Source organism: Eumetopias jubatus, unplaced genomic scaffold, assembly GCF_037043125.1.
Source record: "Eumetopias jubatus isolate StellerSeaLion01/CBP00866 unplaced genomic scaffold, mEumJub1_p1.0 scaffold_3, whole genome shotgun sequence".
NCBI lineage: Eukaryota > Metazoa > Chordata > Mammalia > Carnivora > Otariidae > Eumetopias > Eumetopias jubatus.
In genome coordinates, this window is record NW_028274809.1 from 62,536,107 (window position 1) to 62,558,318 (window position 22,212).

General features: G+C 34.9%; 1 protein-coding gene across 5 annotated transcripts in view; it reads left to right on the forward strand.

Annotated features, from left to right (window-relative positions):
- Positions 1 to 22,212, forward strand: part of FASTKD1 (FASTK mitochondrial RNA regulator 1) — a 43,658-nt gene that overhangs the window by 19,785 nt on the left and 1,661 nt on the right. For 3 of the 5 annotated variants that reach the window (XM_028125197.2, XM_028125207.2, XM_028125215.2), the window contains exons 4-13: positions 525 to 650; positions 3,000 to 3,398; positions 5,788 to 5,898; positions 6,759 to 6,890; positions 10,060 to 10,546; positions 11,810 to 11,924; positions 13,870 to 13,998; positions 15,055 to 15,186; positions 15,548 to 15,661; positions 21,259 to 21,397. In XM_028125197.2, the coding sequence (XP_027980998.2) occupies positions 525 to 650; positions 3,000 to 3,398; positions 5,788 to 5,898; positions 6,759 to 6,890; positions 10,060 to 10,546; positions 11,810 to 11,924; positions 13,870 to 13,998; positions 15,055 to 15,186; positions 15,548 to 15,661; positions 21,259 to 21,397 (1,884 nt within the window). Of the gene's footprint in view, positions 1 to 524; positions 651 to 2,999; positions 3,399 to 5,787; positions 5,899 to 6,758; positions 6,891 to 10,059; positions 10,547 to 11,809; positions 11,925 to 13,584; positions 13,705 to 13,869; positions 13,999 to 15,054; positions 15,187 to 15,547; positions 15,662 to 21,258; positions 21,398 to 22,212 lie in introns of all 5 variants that reach the window. The other 2 variants (XM_088021646.1, XM_028125228.2) reach the window with 2 other exon arrangements.

Sequence of the window (22,212 nt, forward strand, 5' to 3'; positions counted from 1 at the left end):
GCCGATGTGGGGCTTGATCCCAGGACCCTGGGATCATGACCTGAGCCGAAGGCAGTAGCTTAAGCAACTGAGCCACCCAGGTGCCCCTTTCCAAGAGTCTTTTAAAATCTGTAACAATTCTTCTTCCCTCTTTTCTGTTGCCATTTACTTATTGAAGAAATGGGATCATTTTTCCTACAGAAAAATTCTGGAGTTTTTCACAGCCTTGTTATAGTAGTGGTTGTTTTGTTAATGTACAACCTTATGTTGAAATTGATCTGTCACCTCAAAAAATTAATAGATAAATGATTCAAATAATTTCAGGTGATTTTTCCCTTTAAAAAATCTTCCAATAGTATCTGACTTTTTAATTGTTAGCATGGGTTACTTTTATAATAATAAAAAATCAACATTTAAAAAAAATTCTTTTATGTTAGTAATGTATTAGTAGTATATTAATACTTCTGATTGCTTTTTATAATTGTGTATTGTGTTTTAAGTGAAAGTAAATAGTAATGATGTCCTTTGTATATTTCCCTTAATAGGTTTGATATTAATGTGCTGTCAAAATTTTCCTCTTGCCTAGCAAAGCAAAATTTATATTTCAGTCCATTAATGGGAAAAATAGCTGATATTGTACATAGGAACCTGGAAACCATAGAGGACTTAAGGTAAATGTATTTAAGGTAAATATATGGTAGAGAGATTCTGGGCTTTGGATGCACACACACTTAGATTTGCCACTTACTACCTATGTGACTTTAATCTTTTGAAACTTTAGTATCCTTATCTATAAAACAGTACTACTTTGGAATCTCCTTTGCAATGTTGCTGTGGAAATTAGAGATAAAGTATATAAAGTATAACGTGATATTGTTGAGCTCTATGAAATACTTAGATTTTACTTTACTTGCAATCTAACAAGTTTGCCTGTCCCCGGTGGCCTCATTTAACTTTAATTACCTTCCTAAAGACCCTGTCTTCAAATATAGTCACATTGAGGGCTAGGCCTTTAATATATGGAGTTTGCGGGGGACACAGTTCCGTCTGTAGCACATATCAGTGTTGATAGCAGCATTATCATAATAGTCAAAAGGTGGAAATAACCTAAATGTCCATTGATAGATGAAGGGACAATCAAAATGTGGTATATAGCTACAATGGGATATTTCAGCCTTATAATTATAGGAAGGAAATTCTGACACATGCTACAACATGGGTGACATTATGCTAAGTGGAGTAAGCCAAACACAAAAGGACAAATACTGTATGATTCCACTTAAATGAGCTCCCAGAGTAGTCAAATTCATAAAAACAGAAAGTAGAATGGTTATTGCTAGGGGCTGGCAGGGGTGAAGAATTGAGAGTTACTGTTTAAATGGGTAAGGCATTTTAGTTTGAGAAGATGAGAAAGTTCTGCAGATGGATAGTGGTAATGGTTGCACAACACTGTGAGTATACTTAATACCACTGAACTGTACACTTAAAAATGTTCAAAATGGTAAATTTTATGTTATATATATTTTCACACACATATGGCAAAGTAGCTTATAAAAGAGAAAATAAAAATCAGTGTAAATTTTTTTAACTTTAAAAAATTCTTATAGATCCCCTTGAGAATCTACTAAAATCTTTGGACATTTCCCTACTCTAATCTGCAATTACAAATATACATGCAATTAAAAAAAATCATTTCAGAGGGTTTATGGTTAAATGAAATAGCAATGTTAAGTTACTAATTATTGTTGCTAAATATTAACATGAAACATTTGAGTAGAGAAGTCAAAGTTTGTACAACTGGGTTTTTAAAATATATTTATTTTGGGCGCCTGGGTGGCTCAGTTGGATAAGCGCCTGCCTTCGGCTCAGGTCATGATCCTGGAGTCCCGGGATCGAGTCCCGCATCCTCCCCCCTCTCATGCTCTCTCTCTATCATTCTCTCTCTCTCAGTAAATAAATAAAAATCTTTAAAAAAATAAAAAATAAAAAAAATATATTTTATTGGAAAGGTTGAAGAAATTTGAAAACAAAAATAAATGCAAACAGTCCCCCTATCCTAATGGTTGAGATAGTTTTATATTTACATTTTTGTGTCTTTTCTGTAAATGTTTTATTATTATCATCCTTGAACATTTGTTATATACCTTTTCCATTTTGCATTCCTTATTCTTATGGGTGCATTCTTGTATTTGTAGTTTTCTGATTTTTGTATTATGTTAAGATCTGTGTTTTGAAAGCAGGGACCTCACCTTTGTATTTTTGACGTCTCCCTCAAGGCCTGGAAGAGTGACTTATGTTCCTTCAAAGTAGTTTTTAGTGAAGAAATATTAAATGCTACCTTATGTTCAGTACTTACTGTCATATGTTACTATCTACCTAGCATGAGACATTAAAAAATATGAAGTCATTTATTAGTGAGAAATATTTTACCAAGAGTTTTATTCGTAAGTTATTGATACACAGAGAAAGGAGTAACAAAGTGAAGTCTACTGCCAAAAATATAAATTGAGACTTTTAATGTTGTATTCATGGGCTGTTGGTCCAAAGTGATTTCTGAGTGAATTTCACTAAAATTTTTTCCTTCAAGGCAGTTATCTATAGAGTAAGATATTATACACAGTTAACAAAAGATATTGTAATTTATTTATTTTTTATCTAAAGGCATTTGATTATTAGGAGGTCTGCATTCAAGTCTTGTAAGAATATTTAAAGGAAAAACTTTTGTGGTATAAAATCCATAATTTTTTTTTTAAAGATTTATTTATTTGACAGAGAGAGAAACAGCGAGAGAGGGAACACAAGCAGGGGGAGTGGGAGAGGGAGAAGCAGGCTTCCCGCCGAACAGGGAACCCGATGTGGGGCTTGATCCTAGGACCCTGGGACCATGACCTGAGCCGAAGGCAGACGCTTAATAAAATCCAAAATATTTTAACTAGTTCTTTTCTGTATCTAATCATTTAGTCTTAGAGTTGTTCTTTATTCTTAAATAAGGTGAAAATCTGCATCTTTTTCCTTTTTAGGTCCTTGTCTGTATTGATGGTCAGCATATCTTCTTTAATATCACAACGTTTTCAAGAACAATTAGTGAACAAAACAGAAAATCTTTTTGATACCATAGATTCTTCCCAGGTCAACGTTGCAAGAAGAATAGTACAATTTCTTCGAAATATTAAATATAGTTATTACCCACTATTAGAAAGGTGCAATAAAGTGTTTTTAAGCAATATGAACCACCTTGATTTGGACTCCATCAGTAAAATACTTAGTCTGTATCACTCTCTACAGTTTCATAGTTTTGAATTTGTTAAAACGGCTAAAAAGAGGCTAGCTGAAATGATTCCTCTGTTTGATCACCCTGATGGCTTTGTAAAACTGTTTGTAGCATTGGGACCTATTGCAGGACCTGAAGAAAAGAAACAGTAAGTTCAGCTAAAAATGCTTTACTTTTCTTGTAACTGCTTGGAGCCTTGCAAGCTTAGACCTCCTTGCGGTTCTGGAAGGCACGCATCACCCCATGCAGCCCTGGAAGGGAGAATAATCTCTTATGTCTGCTCCTTGATTCCTTCTCTGATTGTTTTAGTTTACATCTCAAACTCTTAGTCTACTGTTAAATTCTGAGAAAGAGCCAGTAACTCCATGGTGGTGGCCAACACAAGAAAGGATGAGGGAGATGGATAGTCTCTGTGGAGAATACCATTTTAAGTGTTTTTATTCTCCCTTCCTGGCCCATATGATTGACTTTCCACACAGATATAAGACTCTCCCACCTCCAGTATAGGGTGTAGAATATTCAGAATTATAATAGCCTTAACAATGGACCATTCTATCCTTTGTCGTCTTTATATTCGTCATCAAAGGCATTTCTTTAGCACCTTGGTAAGTGTTCCCTTGTCAGGTTGGAGTGAATTTCATCTTTTTCCTATCTTTTAAAAATTCCCAGTTTTGCCAGATATTGATGTAGATAGAACTGTTTGGGATATAAAGATGGGCAAACATTAAATTAATACATGATTACTAGGTATGAGCAAAGAGAGAAGTATGATTAGTAGATTCAATTAAGCAGGGGTTCCAAGAGTTGCATAATAGAGGTATCTACATCATTACCCTCTTACCAAAAGATTCATGGAGAGTTATTTTTAAGGGTCCTTTGAATTATATGAAGACATTTAAGGATATATTTTAAGAGACTGTTCAAGATGGGAACAAGATGACTACTTAAAAAGCTTTTATTGGAATTTTTTTTTTTTTGGTCACCAAGTACTGTTGGAATCTCATATGCTAAAGTAATACAAAAATTGAATTTAATTGGGTCCCTGCCTTTAAGGAATTTATATTCCAACTGGGGGGATAGAAATGTATATATAATAAAAATGTGTAAATACCATGATATTGCAATACTGTTATGAATAGGTACTCAAATTAGTGATAGAAATAGTAGATAGGAAAATGAGAGAAAAATGTGGACATAAATAGCTGGGAAAATCTTTGAGGAGAAGCTAGGTTTGAAATGTTTAATAAGGTTTATGAAAAGGATGGTGTAGAGCTATCCGGTAAGAATAGAGAATTAGTTTTTCCTGTTATCTTCAGATTTTATATTTTGGGCTTGCTTTCTAAATTATTCTGTAGGGGCACCTGGGTGGCAGTCGGTTAAGCCTCTGCTTTCAACGCATCATAATCTTGGGGTCCTGGGATGGAGCCCCGCCTGCATTGGGCTCCCTGCTCAGTGGGAGCCTGCTTCTCCCTCTCCCTCTGTGGCTCCTCGTGGTTGTGTACTCTCTCTCTCACAAATAAGTAAATAAAATCTTTTAAAAAAATAAATTATTCTAAAAGATACAGTTATATATAGATACTCGTATTAGTGCATGCACTACTTTGGGTGGTTTCAAAATGGATAGTCTTTGTAAATTTTCAGTTTATAGTGTCACAGTGAGTATTTAGTGTATGAGATTTCTGTTAATATGCAGGTATATTGACTTCCTGATCAGATCTTACTCAATTTAAGATAATTGGGATATTGTTAGAATGTCAGTTTTTAGTTCTTTATAGCTCTGTAGTACTGAATAATTTCACTGAATCGTTGTACTTTATAATCATTATAACCTTATTTGAATATCACTTTAAAAACCTTTTGTCTGTATTTTTTAAGAGCCAGTTTAAGATTAGAGTGTACTGAAGCCTTAGTTCCTTTGATAAAAACAATATATTTTTCTTTATTCAATCATTTATATTATCCCCTATTATGTGGGGAGAAAATTGATACTGCATATTGAATTCAGTTTTTGTTTGTATTTCTTTTCTATTCATTACCTAAGAACTTATTTTATTTATTTTTTTAGAGATTTTATTTATTTACTAGAGAGAGAACGAGCAGAGGGAGGGAGAGAGGGAGAAGCAGCCTCCCCACTGAGCAGGGAGCCCCACGTGGGGTTCCATCCCAGGATCCTGGGATCTGACCTGAGCCAAAGGCAGCTGCTTAACCAACTGAACCCCCCAGGCACCCTACCTAAGAACTTATTTTAAAAAAGAATTTTTTATAAGCTAGGGTGCCTGGGTGGCTCAGTTGGTTAAGCGACTGCCTTCGGCTCAGGTCATGATCCTGGAGTCCCGGGATCAAGTCCCGCATCGGGCTCCCTGCTCAGCAGGGAGTCTGCTTCTCCCTCTGACCCTCTTCCCCCTCATGCTGTCTGTCTCTCATTCTCTCTCTCTCAAATAAATAAATAAAATCTTAAAATAAATAAAGATTTAAAAAAAATTTTTATAAGCTAATCATCAGTTCTTCAACATAAAAATATTTTTCTTTACCTCTAGACTTAAATCAACTCTATTATTGATGTCAGAGGAGCTAACCAGACAACAGGCCCTGGCAGTGATGGGAGCAATGGAGGAGATGGAAAGCAGAAATTCACATCTGATTAAAAAGTAGTCTTTCCTGAAATTCATGGTGTTAATGTTTAGTTGTCATCCATAAGTAACTATTTTTTTTGAGGATGCATTATGTTTTTTTCTATAATCTAGCTGTTGGTTTTGAAGAAAGAAGGAATTAACACTTAAGGCGTTGTTCATAATCTAAATAGTTTGTTTTTTAAAATAGAGATGTTTAAATTGTTTATAGCATTTTTTCATTTCATTTGCTGCTGTTGTTATTTTCAAGCAGAGGATCATAATCTGGGAAAGTGGAGAGCATCTATGTGAACTTGAATTGCACACCACAGTTACCTTGAAATCATACTGCCATATATTGTCTTTTTTTTTTTAAAGAAATTTAAGAAGAAAAAAATACAGTTCAGATTATATATACTTAATGTTTTATTATCCATTGTATGATCCTTCTGCCCCGTTTCTTCCAACATACTCCCTCTTAGCATTTCTCATTGCTTTTAATCCATTCCATTGGAGGGCCAGTGAATTAAGGAAGAAAATTAAATCAGTTTTGCTAATTGTTAGTAACTCTTGGTAAAGATTTCTTTGTGGGGAAGATGTGGAATTTGATGGCTGTTTTGTGAGTTTTTTTTAATTAGAAAGTGAAACTTTATGCTTTTCTCTACTGTTGCTATTAATAATTAAATATTTACACTTCATTGATAGCTCTTATATCATTCTATCTTAATTGTTTACATTTCTGTCACCATTTTGAGGCTGCTCTTTAAGAGCAGAAAACCTTATTTCATTGATTGCTGTTTCTCCAACACAGCATGTCTGGCATGAAAGAGCTCCTCAGTAAATACTTAATACATAAATGAATGGATTGATTGTAATATATGTTTTATCATTCTTTATAGAATTGCTTCAATTCTGTATAAACATTTGGATAACTATAAACCAATAGAGTTATTGAGGATAACTCAAGCATTGATTTTTCTACATTTTCAAAGTAAAGAGCTTTTTGTGAGACTCAGAGAGTTACTGCTTAGGTAAGGTTACAGTATTTATTTTATAATCTGGACTCAATGTTTCTTTTGTTTGATTATGTAGAGAGTTGTTGGAACTTTTGGAGGCAGAATTAAGTGGCTTGTTATTTAAATGTTAACACACTTATCTCTGCCAGTGCTCATGCTTGGTATATTCTGAAATGAAGCCAGTAGGGCGATGAGTTCCCCAGGCATGAATAACAGTAAAAGCCAAGGCATTTTCCTTTCCTGCAGGAATACAATAACTATGAAAAGATTGGAGCTGCCCAACAAGGCAAAACTTCCATTTGGGAGCACTTATATTCAGAGGCCTTCAGTCTGCTTACGTGCCTATTTTAAGGCATGTTAGATTGTTTTAAAGCATATTAAATTTTTTAATTTGTAATTTTTAAAATAAAATATTTAAGGGCGCCTGGGTGGCTCAGTTGGTTGGGCAACTGCCTTCAGCTCAGGTCATGATCCTGGAGTCCCGGGATCGAGTCCTGTGTCGGGCTCCCTGCTCGGTGGGGAGTCTGTTTCTCCCTCTGACCCTCCCCCCTCTCATACTCTCTCTCTCTCTCTCATTCTCTCTCTCCAATAAATAAGTAAAATCTTTAAAAAAAATTTAAAAAATAAAATATTTCAGAGTAATGTTACTGAAAAAGTATTTTACCTTTATAATTTAATGTTTTCTGTTTTTCTATGGCTATAACATTCATATTTTAACAGGGAAGTTACTCAGTTTTCCAAGGATGCTTATGGAAATGGAGTCAAAATGGACTTTTGCATGAAAAGGTTTTTTATTTTAACAATCAGAATAATGACCTGAATGAAACTAAAATTAGATTAATCTTTTTCTCCGTTTTTCTATACTAGTTTGATTTCTGATTTTGATTCCTGGAAGACCAGGCATGGGATTCTATGCCATAATCAAAAGGATTGGCATAGAGTTGAAAATGATTTTAATTATAGTAAAATTATTTGCCGTTAAAGTTAAGAAGGATTTGAATTGAAGAATAAGAGGTGGCACTTTATCAGGTGCTTGTTAGGTATGTTAGTAGAAAGTTCACCCTTTTCTTAAAGAAATAACTTTTTTCTTACCAAGGTGATTATATGCAGGATTATTGTTTCTTCACCTTTTTCATATTTAGCATAGACTTTTTTTTTTTTTAAGATTTTATTTATTTGACAGAGAGAGACACAGTGAGAGAGGGAACACAGGCAGGGGGAGTGGGAGAGAGAAGCAGACTTCCTGCGGAGCAGGGAGCCCGATGCGGGGCTCGATCCCAGGACCCTGGGATCATGACCTGAGCCGAAGGCAGACGCCTAACGACTGAGCCACCCAGGCGCCCCAGCATAGACTTTTACATAGCCTCTGAATGTAGAATTTTATGTTCTAAATTAAGTATCATAAACTGGCCCAGGGACATGGTTTTTTTGGTCTGCACAATGATTTTTATTTTTATTTTATTTTATTTTTTTTAAGATTTTATTTATTTGAGAGAGAGAGAATGAGAGAGAGCACAAGAGGGAAGAGGGTCAGAGGGAGAAGCAGACTCCCCGCCGAGCAGGGAGCCTGATGTGGGACTTGATCCCGGGACTCCAGGATCATGACCTGGGCCGAAAGCAGTCACTTAACCACCTGAGCCACCCAGGCTCCCTGCACAATGATTTTTAAAAAGTGAAATTACACAGTCCTGTTTGCCTATAGGTATGTTAACAGAAAAATAAGAGCGGAAGTGGGAGTGTCAAAGGGAATTCCACTTTACCCGCGATGTTTTATTTCCTTTGTAAAATGACTTGAAGCAAATATGATAATGTTAAAATCTAGTAATTCTGAGTAGTGAGGACCCTTATACATCTCTGGAGTTTAAAATCTTATCAAAAAGTTAGTTGGAGGATGTTGTATGGAAATCATAGGTGCTTACTTTCCCCTACTTCAGTGCAGGCAGTATCAAATAGACTTTAGAAGGAACACAGTCTAATTAAACTATTCACATAACTATTCCTATAAATAAATAGCTCCTGAAGCCATTCAGGGAACACAGGGAATTCATATACTAGAATAATGTGGCCTTTTTTTTTTTTAACCATATTGAAATGTAATCTACATAAAATATACCTTTCTCCTCCTCATTACTCTGCTTCCCTGTCGCCCAGGTTAATTACTACCTCTAGTTCCAACTGCATGGATTAGTTTTGCCTATTTTGTGTGTCTGTTGTGTCTGGCTTCTTTTGCTTGATAATTATGTTTATGAGATTTACCCATATTTTTGCTGTATTGTGTTCTCTTTGTAAGGATATAACAAAAATATTTTTATCCATTCTACTGTTGATGGATATTTTATTTATTTCCAGTTTTTGCTATTATGAATAGTGCTGTTATGAATATCCTCATACATATCTTTTAGTAAACATATGTATGCATTGCTGTAGATATTTACCAAAGAGTGTAATTGTGGGTTCATAGGTTATACATACGTTGTTCATCCTCAGTAGATCTGGTAAATGGTTTTCTAGAGTGGCTGTTCCAGTTTATATTCCCAGTAGCAGAATGTGAGCTGAGCATGCCTGTTGCCCCACATCCCTGCCAACACTTGACATATTTTTATTTTCTAATTTTAGCCATGCTGATGGGTGTGTGGTGTATTGTAAATAAACACACATGCACATGTAAGTTTTGGAATTTGAGGAAGTGTTTCCAGGAAAAATATCAAGTGGAGGTTGGAAAGATTGTATCTGTTGGGGGTTTATTTTTAGACAGTTATTACAAGGTTGGTACATATTGAGGGAACTAGTGTCACTGAGTGATCACTGTATGGCAGGGCCTATACTAGGTCATTCCAGCCCCTAACAGGTCATATCAAACATTCAGCCCAAAATCTGTCTCTAGCAACAGCACTGGAAACATTGTTTTGACCCCGATCTTTGGTATGTTAGGGACTGTGGTTTCATTTTTGTATAAAATATTTGAGCGTGCCTTAGAAAAATCTTAAGACTTCTCATGGTAGTCCTTTGTGGACCTGTCATCTTTGAATTTATCTAACCCTTCTTAAATTAACTTGTATTTTACACCTCCCACACCTGTTAATTATAATAATAATTATGTATTCAGACTTTAAGTATTTTTCATTTTGTTACTGATTTATTAATTTTATTCTTTTCATTTTCATTTTCTCCCTCTTCCTTATAGATATTTGAAAATTAGTGTTATACCTAGTGAGATTTCCATCCTGGTCTATGCTCTTTCCATTCTTCCATCTTCTCACCTAGATGAAGTGGGGATATCTCGAATTGAAGCCATTTTACCACAGTGTGACCTAAATGACCTGAATGGTTTTGCTACATCTGTTTTAAGATGGATTCATTATGATCGCAAATGTCTGGATAATACCACTGGGAAACAACTGAAACTGCTTCAAAAACTAGATCACTTTGGTCTTCAGAGACTACGAAAATGCAACAATTTGAATCTGTTGTGGGAAGAACTTAAATCTTTAAAAGGAGACTGGTTTGCTGAGTCACTTCTTGAAGAAACAGCTGGTACTTTACACCGTTTGATGGAGGAAATTAATTACAAAAATGTTGCAGAGATTGCATCTTTTATTTCTAGAACTAACTACTTCAGTACTTTGCTACTTGATAGGATAGCCTCAGTGGTTGTTCAGCAGAGTCAAAAGGTGAAATTGAGTTTTAAATAGTTGTCAACTTCTAAAAGCATAAGTGTTTATAAGTACTTTAAGAACTTAATTGGAATTGGAATTTTATTATTTTTTATTTTTTAAAAGATTTTGTTTATTTGGGAGAGAGAGTGCGCATGCGAACTCGAGCAGGGGTGGGTGGGGGAAGGGCCGAGGGAGAGGGTCCAGCAGACTCTCAGCTGAGCAGGGAGCCCAACACTGGGCTGGATCCCAGGACCCTGAGATCATGACCTTAGCTGAGGGCAGATGCTTAACTGACTGAGCCACCCATGCATCCCTGGAATTTGAATTTTAAAAATTAAATTCTCATGTCTGGTTCAGCAATTTGTTTCTCTAAAGTTGTTTCCTCCAGCAGTGTAGACCTGGGGAGTATAGCAGTCATCTTTTGGTTCACTACGATATTTTTAAGATCTGTAGTCAAAATTTATTGTCTAGAAAGAAATACTTAAAACAATACTGTTTTAAGAAAATGAAGTATGAATGATTTTTGTTTTTTTTCTTATTTTCTATAATCCTATGATATTACTTTTATATTTAAGAACAACTATGTTCAAAAGTGTGAAAAATGAGGAAAACATAAGGTGTACACTGACTTCTATATTCTTAAATTGTCAGTGTGTCTTCTTACAAATTTATTTCTGGAACTTACTTGTAAAATGTTGCTTTTTGGATTATGTGAGAAGAAATTCACTTATTAAATCTATATCGGGATAAGGCTTTTACTTAAGGAGACAGTATTTCTTCCAAAGTAAAATAAAAATCTGTCTTACTTGTTTAGCATAGTACTTGGCAGTCATTAAGTTTTAGATGAATGAGTGAATAATGAAATTTTAAAAATGAATGAATGAAAGAAATGAATGAAAGAAAAATGATTATAAACTAACTTCCTTAATTACATTATATGATGAGTATATAAAGTGCACTGAGATCATGGAAATTAGTAATACTGTTTCCTATTCATTTTAATGATTAATGAATTCTGGAACAGGATTTTACACCTAACAAAAATAATTTGCAGATTATCTGATTAATTTTTTTCTGCATTGATACTTAGAGTTACTAGAAACTAGTGGTGGGACTAAATAGATTATAGCAGGGTGGAAAAAGTAATAAGTAGTGATGCATTTCTCATTTTACTCTAGGCATGTTAGAAAAAGATTTCTACTGAAAATAATAATTAGGTTAAATTTTTGTTTTATTTTACTGAAGTTTAAACTATAACATTTTGTTGTGTTTATACAGATCCACCCTTATGTGATCCTTGATATTATTCTTCCATTTAGCATCTTCAACTATGATCCACCTCAAAATGATGAATTTTTCAGGATTTGCATTCAATACCTGAATTCTTACTTAAGTAGGTATATTGTTTGGTAATACATTGAGTAAGTAGGTTGGAGGATACCATTGCCACTGTGGTAAGAGAGAGCTCTCATTTAAGGGGTAACTGTAAGAGCCATGAGTTCTAGACCTAAAAAAAGTTTGTACCCATTTTTGAAACATTTTTATTATGAAAAATATCAAGCTTAAGGAAAAAATGGAAAGAATCAAAGAGTGCCTATATACTCACTGGGCAGACTTCGTAATTGTTAACATTTTATCCTATTTGCCTTACTGTTTCTCTTTCTCTCTTATTTTTTTCGGAACCGTTTCACAGTAAGTTGTAGGCCTCATGACCCTTCACCCCTAATTGCTTAGGCGTATGCCTCCTAAGAATAATGACCTCTTATATCGCCACAATACTATTATGACACCTGAGAAAATTAATAGTCCCTAATATCTAATACACAGTCCATGTTTAAATCTCCCTCATTCATCTCAAAAATGGTTATTTTGGACCCAGCATCCACTCACTGCATTAGGTTGATACCCCTTTAGTCTTTTATAGTCTAGATACTGTTTTTTTTTTTCTTTACCCCTGCCATTGACTGACACCATGATACGATAACCATCTGATACTACTTTGTGAATAGAAAAGTAAAATGGGCTGCTGTGATATGTTTATATTTAGTCATGAATGGGCATATGGATGTGTGGCATTCATATATACCTCTTTTTAGTAACATAATTATGTAGAAAGAGGAGACTTGAAACTGAGACTTAGTATGCTCTCCTGGTTGGTTAGTCTTGTGCCGACAACCAGAAGGAAATGAAAGCACATCCTTTTAAAAAAATAATAACAATAAAGAGTTTAAGAGAAGAAAGGTTGAGAAATACAGCTTTGATTTTTTTTTTTTTAAGCCTTACCAAGAGAATGTTTGGAAAATTCTTGGAGACCTTTATAATTAAAATTTTAAGTAATGGCATAATAATTTTATTTTGAATAAATATTAGATTTGACAGGTCACTATTAACCTCATTTATGATTTGATCTTGATTTATTAAATAAACTCAGCAAACAATCCAAAAGGAAAGATTTAACATCTTTTTTGTCCTTTCTAAGAATATTGCTGCCAGTAGGGACCCCTTCCTTCTCATCAGAAATGTCTCTTGGACGAGGCAAATCAGCTAAATAACCTCAATCTTGTACTCTGGGACATGTGCCATGCTGTTGGGTGACAGGTAAGGGAGGAGGTGCTATTTGAAACTTGAGCTTCATATGTGTCTACACTCAGCCTGGATATTTGAGATCCCTAACAGCAGCACAGAATAGAAGTCCAGGCTCCGGAGCTGGGCTCTCAGGGTTAAACCTCACTGCCACTTGCTAACTGTGTGACTGTAGGCAAGTCATTTAACTTCTCTGTGCCTCTGTACACTTATTTATTTACAAAGCGGAGATAATCATTATTCCTGCTGTATACTGAAGTGAGATTTCAATGAGTTAATATATGTAAAGAGCTTAGAATGATACTGAACACATTCTGAGCACTATTACATTGTTATCATCAATACATAGAGACTCGGACCACTTATTACATACACTACTGACCTTTTGTTTTGAATTCTTTCTCTTTACAAAGCAATTTTTAAAACTTCTTATGAAGTAAAATAATATAGGAATATTTACATATCCTTAGCACATAGTATGAATTTATATAAATGGAATCACCCAAGGAATCAATACCCAGGTGAAGAAGCAGTATTACTACAGTGTCCTTTTCTCCTGCCCCCCTTTCCTACTCTACTCCCACCCAAAGGTAAGCACTTCACCACTCTCCTGACTTGTAACAGTATAGATTAGCTTTGTCAAGGCTGCGTTTGTATCATTATTTTAAAACCCAGCTTGACCTGAATAAAGTGTGTGCTTATGTATATGTGAGGTGGCTGTACATTATAATTTTTTTATCTTAATTTTGTTTTAGGTGGATTGGATCCTCTCATGTTAGTGTTTCTTGGTTATTCTTTGGCCACACTTGGATATTTTCCGGAAGATCTGCTGAAGGCAATTTTTAACATCAAATTCTTAGCCAAAATGGATTCTCAACTTGAATGTGTGTATCTACATTTTTAAATTTTAATTTCAATTTTTTTAATGATTTTATTTATTCATTTGAGAGAGAGAGAGAGAGGAAGCACAAGCAGAGGGAGGGGCAGAGGGAGAGAGAGAGAGAGAGAGGGAGAAGCAGGTTCTCCGCTGAGAAGGGAGCCAGATGTGGGGTTCAGTCCCAGGACCCTGGGATCATGACCTGAGCTGAAGGCTGATGCTTAACCTACTGAGCCACCCAGGTGACCCTGTATCTACATTTTAATTTATTAAACTATTACCTATACTTTACATCCAAGTTTCAGCTCTACCTATACTAAAGCATTTAAATGTTAACATAATTTTTTTCTGTTTATGAAAGTATTTCCTTCTTATGGAAAATTTGGAAAACAGAAAAGTATAAAATAGAAGATAAAAGATTACTCATAATCTTACTACCAAGTGAAACTACCACTTTTAATGATATTTTTGAGTATATTTTTCTTTTCTGTCTCTCTCCTGCTCTTATGTATATGTTTATATATCTGTATGTATTTTAAAACAAAATTTGGATTATTACTATATTCACTTTTGTATGTTGCCTTTTGTCATTGAACTGTATTTTGAACAGGTTTGCATGCCATTAAATATTTTTTGGTGTCATGATTGTTTTAGTGTCTATATAATTGGCTATGATAGGAATGTAATAACATTTGTTATCATGTAGGTTGTTTCCAATTCTTCATTATAAATAATGATTATTATACATGAATCGTTGACCTCATCTTTGTTTCTTTAGGATAGATACCTAAATGTTGAATATTAGGTCAATGAAAGTTCTTTGGTGGTATTTTTAAAAATGTAGTTGTAGTATTCATGATTAGTGAAAACAACATAGGAGTTAGTCCTAATCTTGCCACTGAATAATTTAAAAATATAAAGCATGTGTGTGCAAATGAAACAGTTTTATAAGGTGAGAATAAAAGTACTAACAAATAATGGGGATAAATGAATGTGAAAAAATGGATTGTCTTTGTTAGGTCCAACCTGTCAAAATCAATTAATATTTTGTTTTTGATTTCAGTTTTATGTTCATCTCTAAATATGAAGGTCCAGTTTCGTCTTATGGAATTAAATAGAGCAGTCTGCTTGGAGTGCCCTGAGTATCAGATTCCATGGTTTCATGACCGCTTCTGTCAACAACAGTATAATAAAGGTTTGCCTTGTCTTTGGGTCAGACAGCAAAATTTAATTCCCAAGTGAATTACTAGTTAGCACATTGTTAAGCCCAACCGTGACACCAGAGTTACCGAGAGTGCCATGACCTATTTGATAGAACCATTTTATAGGTGAGATTTGTGTTATAAGAATTTCTTAATATTTAGGACACTAAACCTCTCTGGTAGAGAGCACAGAACTTGTATCATTCTGAATTTACTACCATTGCATGTGCTATTATATCGAAGCTCTTGTTGAAAATATTAATCTTGATTTTTCGGTTTGCAGAATTGGGTTGATTTTCATTTGAAACTGATTAACTTATTTTAAGTGAACTAATTATCTTTATTTTCATAAAGATTTTGGCAGCATGAATGGAGCACAACAGCAGATTTATAAAATGTTAGCAGAGGTGCTGGAAGGAACCAATTGTGTAAAAGCCTCGGTTCTTACACCTTATTACCACAGAATAGGTGAGTCTGTCGTAGGTTATTAGGTACTCTCAGAAGACTAATTAAAGTAGAATCATCTTATCAAGTGGAAATTTCCAAACAGATCGAAATAGAAGAGTACAATGATTCCTCAAGTTCCCACGGGCCAGCTTTGATAACCATCAGCATTTTTTTTGTTTGGTTTTAATTTTTTACCAATCTTTCACCAATTCTAAGTAAAACCCAGATTCAGATTCACTGAACATTTCTAGATCTTCAAAAGTTTTTTTCCTCTCCACTAAGTACCCTAAAGTCAGGGAAATGACTTAGCATCATTTCATTGTTTTATGTCAAAAACAAAGTTGGATTATCCACCTGGATGAAGATTTCCATAGGTTTGTGCTCAACTCTAAATAAACTCATTAACCTTCTCAGTGGTCTAGCTGTAGAAGGCATTCTGATTTTGTAGTGGGTGACACAAAATTAGTAGGCTAGCTGATAAATTGGATGGCAACATAAGATTTAAAAAAAAATAGCTAAATTCAAGTGGTGGACTTAAAGGAAAAGATGAAATTTTAAGAGAATTAACATAAACTTTCTAAATTTAGGCTTAGAAAACATCTGCATACATACAGGATGTTATATAGGATTATAAGCCTGATATTAGCTAATACTGTAAGTGGTTGCCAAAAATCAAATACTATTTTAACCTATGTTATTAATAATAATAAGAAAGTTGGTAGTACCACTGTATTCTGCAGACATTTCTTAGTATTCTTTTTTTTGAGTGTTACATTTTGTGAGAGACAGTGACAAACGGGGCCTGGAAACAAAGGAGTCTAGAAATCCTGTCTTAGAACTACAGAGGACGGGGGGCACCTGGGTGGCTCAGTTGGTTAAGCGACTGCCTTCGGCTCAGGTCATGATCCTGGAGTCCCGGGATCAAGTCCCGCATCGGGCTCCCTGCTCGGCAGGGAGTCTGCTTCGCCCTCTGACCCTCCCCCCTCTCATGTGCTCTCTCTCTCTCTCTCATTCTCTCTCTGTCGAATAAATAAATAAATAAATAAAATCTTTCAAAAAAAAAAAAAAGAACTACAGAGGACGGGAACTGCACAGATTTCAATTCCTCAGCAAGTTCCTCAACCTCTGAATATTATTAGTTTCTTCATCTGTAAATGGGGATAATAATACCCAGTTAATGAAAAACATTTTATGAATGTTTTATGAAAAACATTTAGCACTGCCCTTGGAACATAGGGCTTAATAAATTTTATTTTAAAAAAAGCTAGGAATGTTTAATTTGAAAACTGGAAAAGTGGTAAGCATAACTTATAATGTTTGAAGGATTATTATGTGAAAGAAGAATTAGATATCTATTTCAGGATAAAAGTATGGTAAAAATTAAAGGAATCATATTTTAAGTCAATAAAAGGAGAATTTTATGAGAGATTTGTCAAAAAATGAAATAATGGGCTGCCTTGTGAAGAAGAAATGTTTAGGCAGAAGCTGGATATCAGATCGTGTGTTCAGAAGACTGAACCAAATTAGCCATTTATACCCCCATCTTGCACTACAAAACACATTTTCTCAGTTGTTTGGTCTTACGTTAGGATTTCATTTGTCTATGAGTGACAGAAATCCACAAATAACAGGAACTTAACAAAGTTTATTTCCTTCTCCCATACGCATAGGGTATCCAGGGCTGGGATGCCAGTTCCACAAGCCTTAAAGATCAAGATCCTTCTATTTTATTTTTTAAATATTTTATTTATTTATTTGTCAGAGAAAGAGAGTGTGTACAAACAGGGGGAGGGGCAGGCAGAGGGAGAAGCAGGCTCCCTGCTGAGCAAGGAGCCCGATTCAGGACTCAATCCCAGGACTCCAGAATCATGACCTGAGCCGGAGGCAGATGCTTAACTGGCTGAGCCACCCAGGTGTCCCAAGATCCTTCTATTTTATTATAAACTACAACCTCAACATGTAGGTAGCTTCCACTTTATGGTCCAAAATGGCTCCTTCTGCTTTACCCAACACATCTACAATCTAAGCAGAAGGTGGAGGGGAGGAAATGGAAGGGTGTCCCTTTAAGCACAGTTCCTTGAAGTTGCACATACCATTTTTAATTATACCATATGGCCATACTTGGCTATGAGTGAGTTTAGGAAATGTTTTCATTCTGGGTGGCCATGTACCCAGCTAAGAATTAGGAATTCTATTATTAAAAATGAAGGGAAGTATTAGATATTGGGGGACAACTTGCACTCTCTGCAAGAGGGTTGTTTTAGGAGATTGGTATAGATCTTCCTTGACTTACCATGGGATTATATCTCAATAAACCCATTATAAGTTGAAAATATTGAAGTCAAAATGCATTTAGGGATGCCTAGGTGGCTCAGTCAGTTAAGGGTCCAACTCTTGATTTTTGCTCAGGTCATGATCTCAGTGTTGTGAGATCAAGCCCCTCCTGTGGGTCTGTGCTGGGTGTGGAGCCAGCTTGAGATTCTCTCTCACTCCCTCCCTCTGCCCCCCTTCATCCCCCACTTGCACCTGCTCTTGCACACACTCTCTCTCTAAAAAAAGAAAAAAATGCATTTAATACACCCCTAACATGCTGAACTTCATAGCTTGGCCTAGCCTACCTTAAATGTGCCCAGAACACTTACATTAGCCAATAGTTGAGCAAAATCATCTACCACAAAGCTTGTTTTACAAAAAGGTGTTGAATCATCTCATGTAATTTATTGAAAACTGTACTGAAAGTGAAAAATAATCATTCTAAGCTTTTTATCCTCACTACTGGTGCCCAGCATCGAAAGAGATCCAAATTCAAAAATCTGAAGTATGGTTTCTATTGAATGCATATCACTTTGGTACCAATTGTAAAGTTGAAAAATCATAGGTTGGGGACCATCTGTATACTGTTAATCTGTACTATTTAAAATATATCTGTATTTTAAAATATACTCCTGTAAAAATAATGCTCACAGAAGGAAATGCACTAAAATATGAATATGAAAATGGTCTGTAATTCCATCTCGTAATTTAAAATTATTGAGCACCAACTTTGTGACAGGCACTGTGACTGGCTCTTTATTCCTCTTATTTCATTTTATTCTTTTTGTTTTGTTCTTGTTAATATTTCTTTCGAACTATAAATAGTCCTATCTGTGTAAAACATTTGGAAAATACAGAAAAAAAAATCATGCATAACAAATCATGCATAACGTGTAATTAGTACTGAAACTAGGATTACTATGTCCCAAGACCATTGTATTTCCAATTCATATTTGCACCTCCTGTTGTCAAGAGGCTTATTTTTATGTGAAATGTATATAAATCATTTAAAAAAATTTAATTGGTAAATTTATGTACATGGATATAGCGTAATTAAGACAATATAATAGTATAATTAATAACTATGGACTAGAAGCATTGCTTAAGGTTTAAAAAAAATTCACTTAAAAAAAATCACAGGATACCTACTTATAGAAAAACCAGAAAGGACAGATAACAAAAGAGAGAAATTACCATGATATGACCATTGTTTACTTTTGCTATTTTTGTAACTGACTTGTTTGAAACCAAAAATAACTTATACTATAATGTTTGTAGCTATCTTTATATATTGCAAATATTTTTCTGTGTCCAGAAATATACATTATTTTTAGTGGCTGCATACGTATTTCATTGAATTGAGTAAATGATGGTTTATTTAATCCTTAGGGCTTTTTGTAGGTACATGCATCTGTCAAACAGTGCTGCAATTTCATATAACAACAGCAATAGAAAATGATATACCTACATATTGTTTATTATGTGTTAGACATTGTTTTAAGTGTTTTATATATAATAAACTTATTATGCCCCTACCAGGTACATAAATTATTCTATTTCATAGATAAGGAAATTGAGGCTGAGACATTATTGTTTGCCCAAGGTTATATAGTTGACAACTGGTGGAGCCAGTATTTGACCTAGGCATTCTAGCTCCATAATTCATTCTCTCAATGAGAGAACTATATTTCACGTTTGATAATTAGCTCAAAGCTGCTTCAGTGCCCCAGTTTCCCTTATGTATAAAAAGCAGATAATTAAACCTACTCTTTCCTTTTCGTTTGTTGTTTCTTTTTTCATTTGTCCTTTTGGTCTTGGTTTAAATACTTTTACAGTTGTTTTTATTACAGAAAAATTTCAAACATATACAAAAAATAGAATAGTATGATGAACTCCCATCGAGCATCAACAGTTGTCAAAACTCACCAGAGTCCCACCTGATCCTTTTCAAGCAAATCACACGTATCATCTTAAAATGTTTATCTAAAAAGATACATAACTACAGTACCATTATTATCACCCCACCGCCATTCATAAAAATTTCTTAATATCACATAGCTTGTCAATGTTCGAATGTCTCAATTGTCTTTTATATGTTTTATTTTACTGTTTATTTGTTAAAATTGGGATCCAGACATTACATTTGGTTGATAGGCCTTTTTAAGTTCTACCTCTTTCTTTCCCCTTTTTTCTTTTTTTTTTCTTCTTTCTTTTCCCCTTACAATTTATTTATTGAAAATAAATATTTTTTTCACATTCTGGACTTTTCAGTTATACCTCTGTTGTATCTCCTAACCTGCTTCTGCATCCCTTGTTTTTCTGTAAGTCACTCCTTAGATCTAGAGGCTTGATTAGATTCAGGTTAAATTCAGGTTGGGTTTTTTTGTTTGTTTGTTTTGCCCAGACTATTTCATAGGTGATATGTACTTCTTACTGTATCATATCAGAAGACATACAGTGTTGGTTGTCTTGTTTTTGTTATATTAAAGATTTATCAGCTCATCCATGAGAAAGTTCTATCAGTTTTTCACCTACAGATTTTATCAGTCATTAAGATTATTGTCTAAATCCATTATTCATTAGGGGTGGTAAAGTAGTGATCTTTTTTTTTAAAGATTTTATTTATTTATTTGACAGAGAGAGACACAGCAAGAGAGGGAACACAAGCAGAGGGAGTGGGGGAGGGAGAAGTAGGCTTCCCATGGAGCAGGGAGCCCGATGCGGCGCTCGATCCCAGGACCCTGGGACCATGACCTGAGCCGAAGGCAGACGCTTAATGACTGAGCCACCCAGGCGCCCCTAAAGTAGTGATATTCAACATCTATCATTTCTTCTGCATTAGCTGGAATTTGTCTAAAAAGAACTTTCCCATATCAACTATTTAGTTACTCTTATGTACAGTTCATACAGGAAAGACAGGATACACGTTTGAATCTTTGCCTAGTCTTACTAGTTTTCAGATGAGTAGGTTCAGCTTCTTCCAAATGCTACTAAGAAATTTAAGAGGATTAAAATAAAACTCTTAATGTTATTTGACCTGTACCAGCACTAAATATAACTCCGTACTAAATATAGTTTAGTAATACTTGCTGGTTGATTTTTATTGATTGATTTCCAAAGAGAGGTGCCATTGGACCAGATCTTATAAAACAAGTTGGATCATTAGGGAGCTGTACATCATTCTTTCATGTGTGTGTGTGTGTGTATACATGTATATCGCTATATGTATACAAATTTAAAATATATCTTAAACTTTTACCTGTAAGAATTTACTTAATTCATACTGTTGACTCCTGTACTTACAGATTTTGAGTGTATCTTGGATAAAAGAAAAAAAGCTCTTCCATATGGAAGCCACAATATAACTTTGGGAAAACTGCCAGAAACGCACTGGGAATCACATACCCAAATAACTGGATCAAGACTGCCACCAGGAGCTGAAAGGTAACTTATTTCTTAGTTTCAGATTTTGTTAAACGTTAAGTTTGGCATAATTTAATGAACTCCGTTATCAAGGATCGATTGTAGGAGAATCTGCTTCTCATTTATCTCCTGCATTCTGCCTCTGTGCCTTTGCTTTTCCTCTGCCTTCAGCCTTTATGTCTGTCCTTTTTTGCTGTCCAACGCCTGGCAGTCTTAACTAAAGTGCTAACCTCATTGTCCTCAGTGGAAGCAAATAGTAACTTCTTTGAAACTCCCCTACCTCTCTGCTTACCCAGTAGCACTTAACTTCTTCCTACACTGTATTGCAGTTACTTAATATGTATCACATGTTGTTAGACTATAAGCTATTCTCTATGTTTGTATCCCTCACAGTACCTTCCATATGGTAGTTGCATGGTAAATATATATTGAACAAGGAAACGAATGAAAGCATGGAGATTTTTACTCTAATTTGGTGTAAATTATAATGAATAGGCTTACTTGTCATCAATTACTAATTTAAGTAGAAAAATAGCATACTCATTTATATTCATTTGTTTTTTGTATAAATTAATTTATAAAGATGCAACTTTGGTTTTTTTTTCACTTTTTTTTTAAGATTTTATTTATTTATTTGACAGAGAGAGACACAGTGAGAGAGGGAACACAAGCAGGGGGAGTGGGAGAGGGAGAAGCAGGCTCCCCGCGGAGCAGGGAGCCCGATGAGGGGCTCGATCCCAGGACCCTGGGATCATGACCTGAGCCGAAGGCAGACGCTTAACGACTGAGCCACCCAGGTGCCCCTAAAGATGCAACTTTGTTCCTGAAAGGCTTAT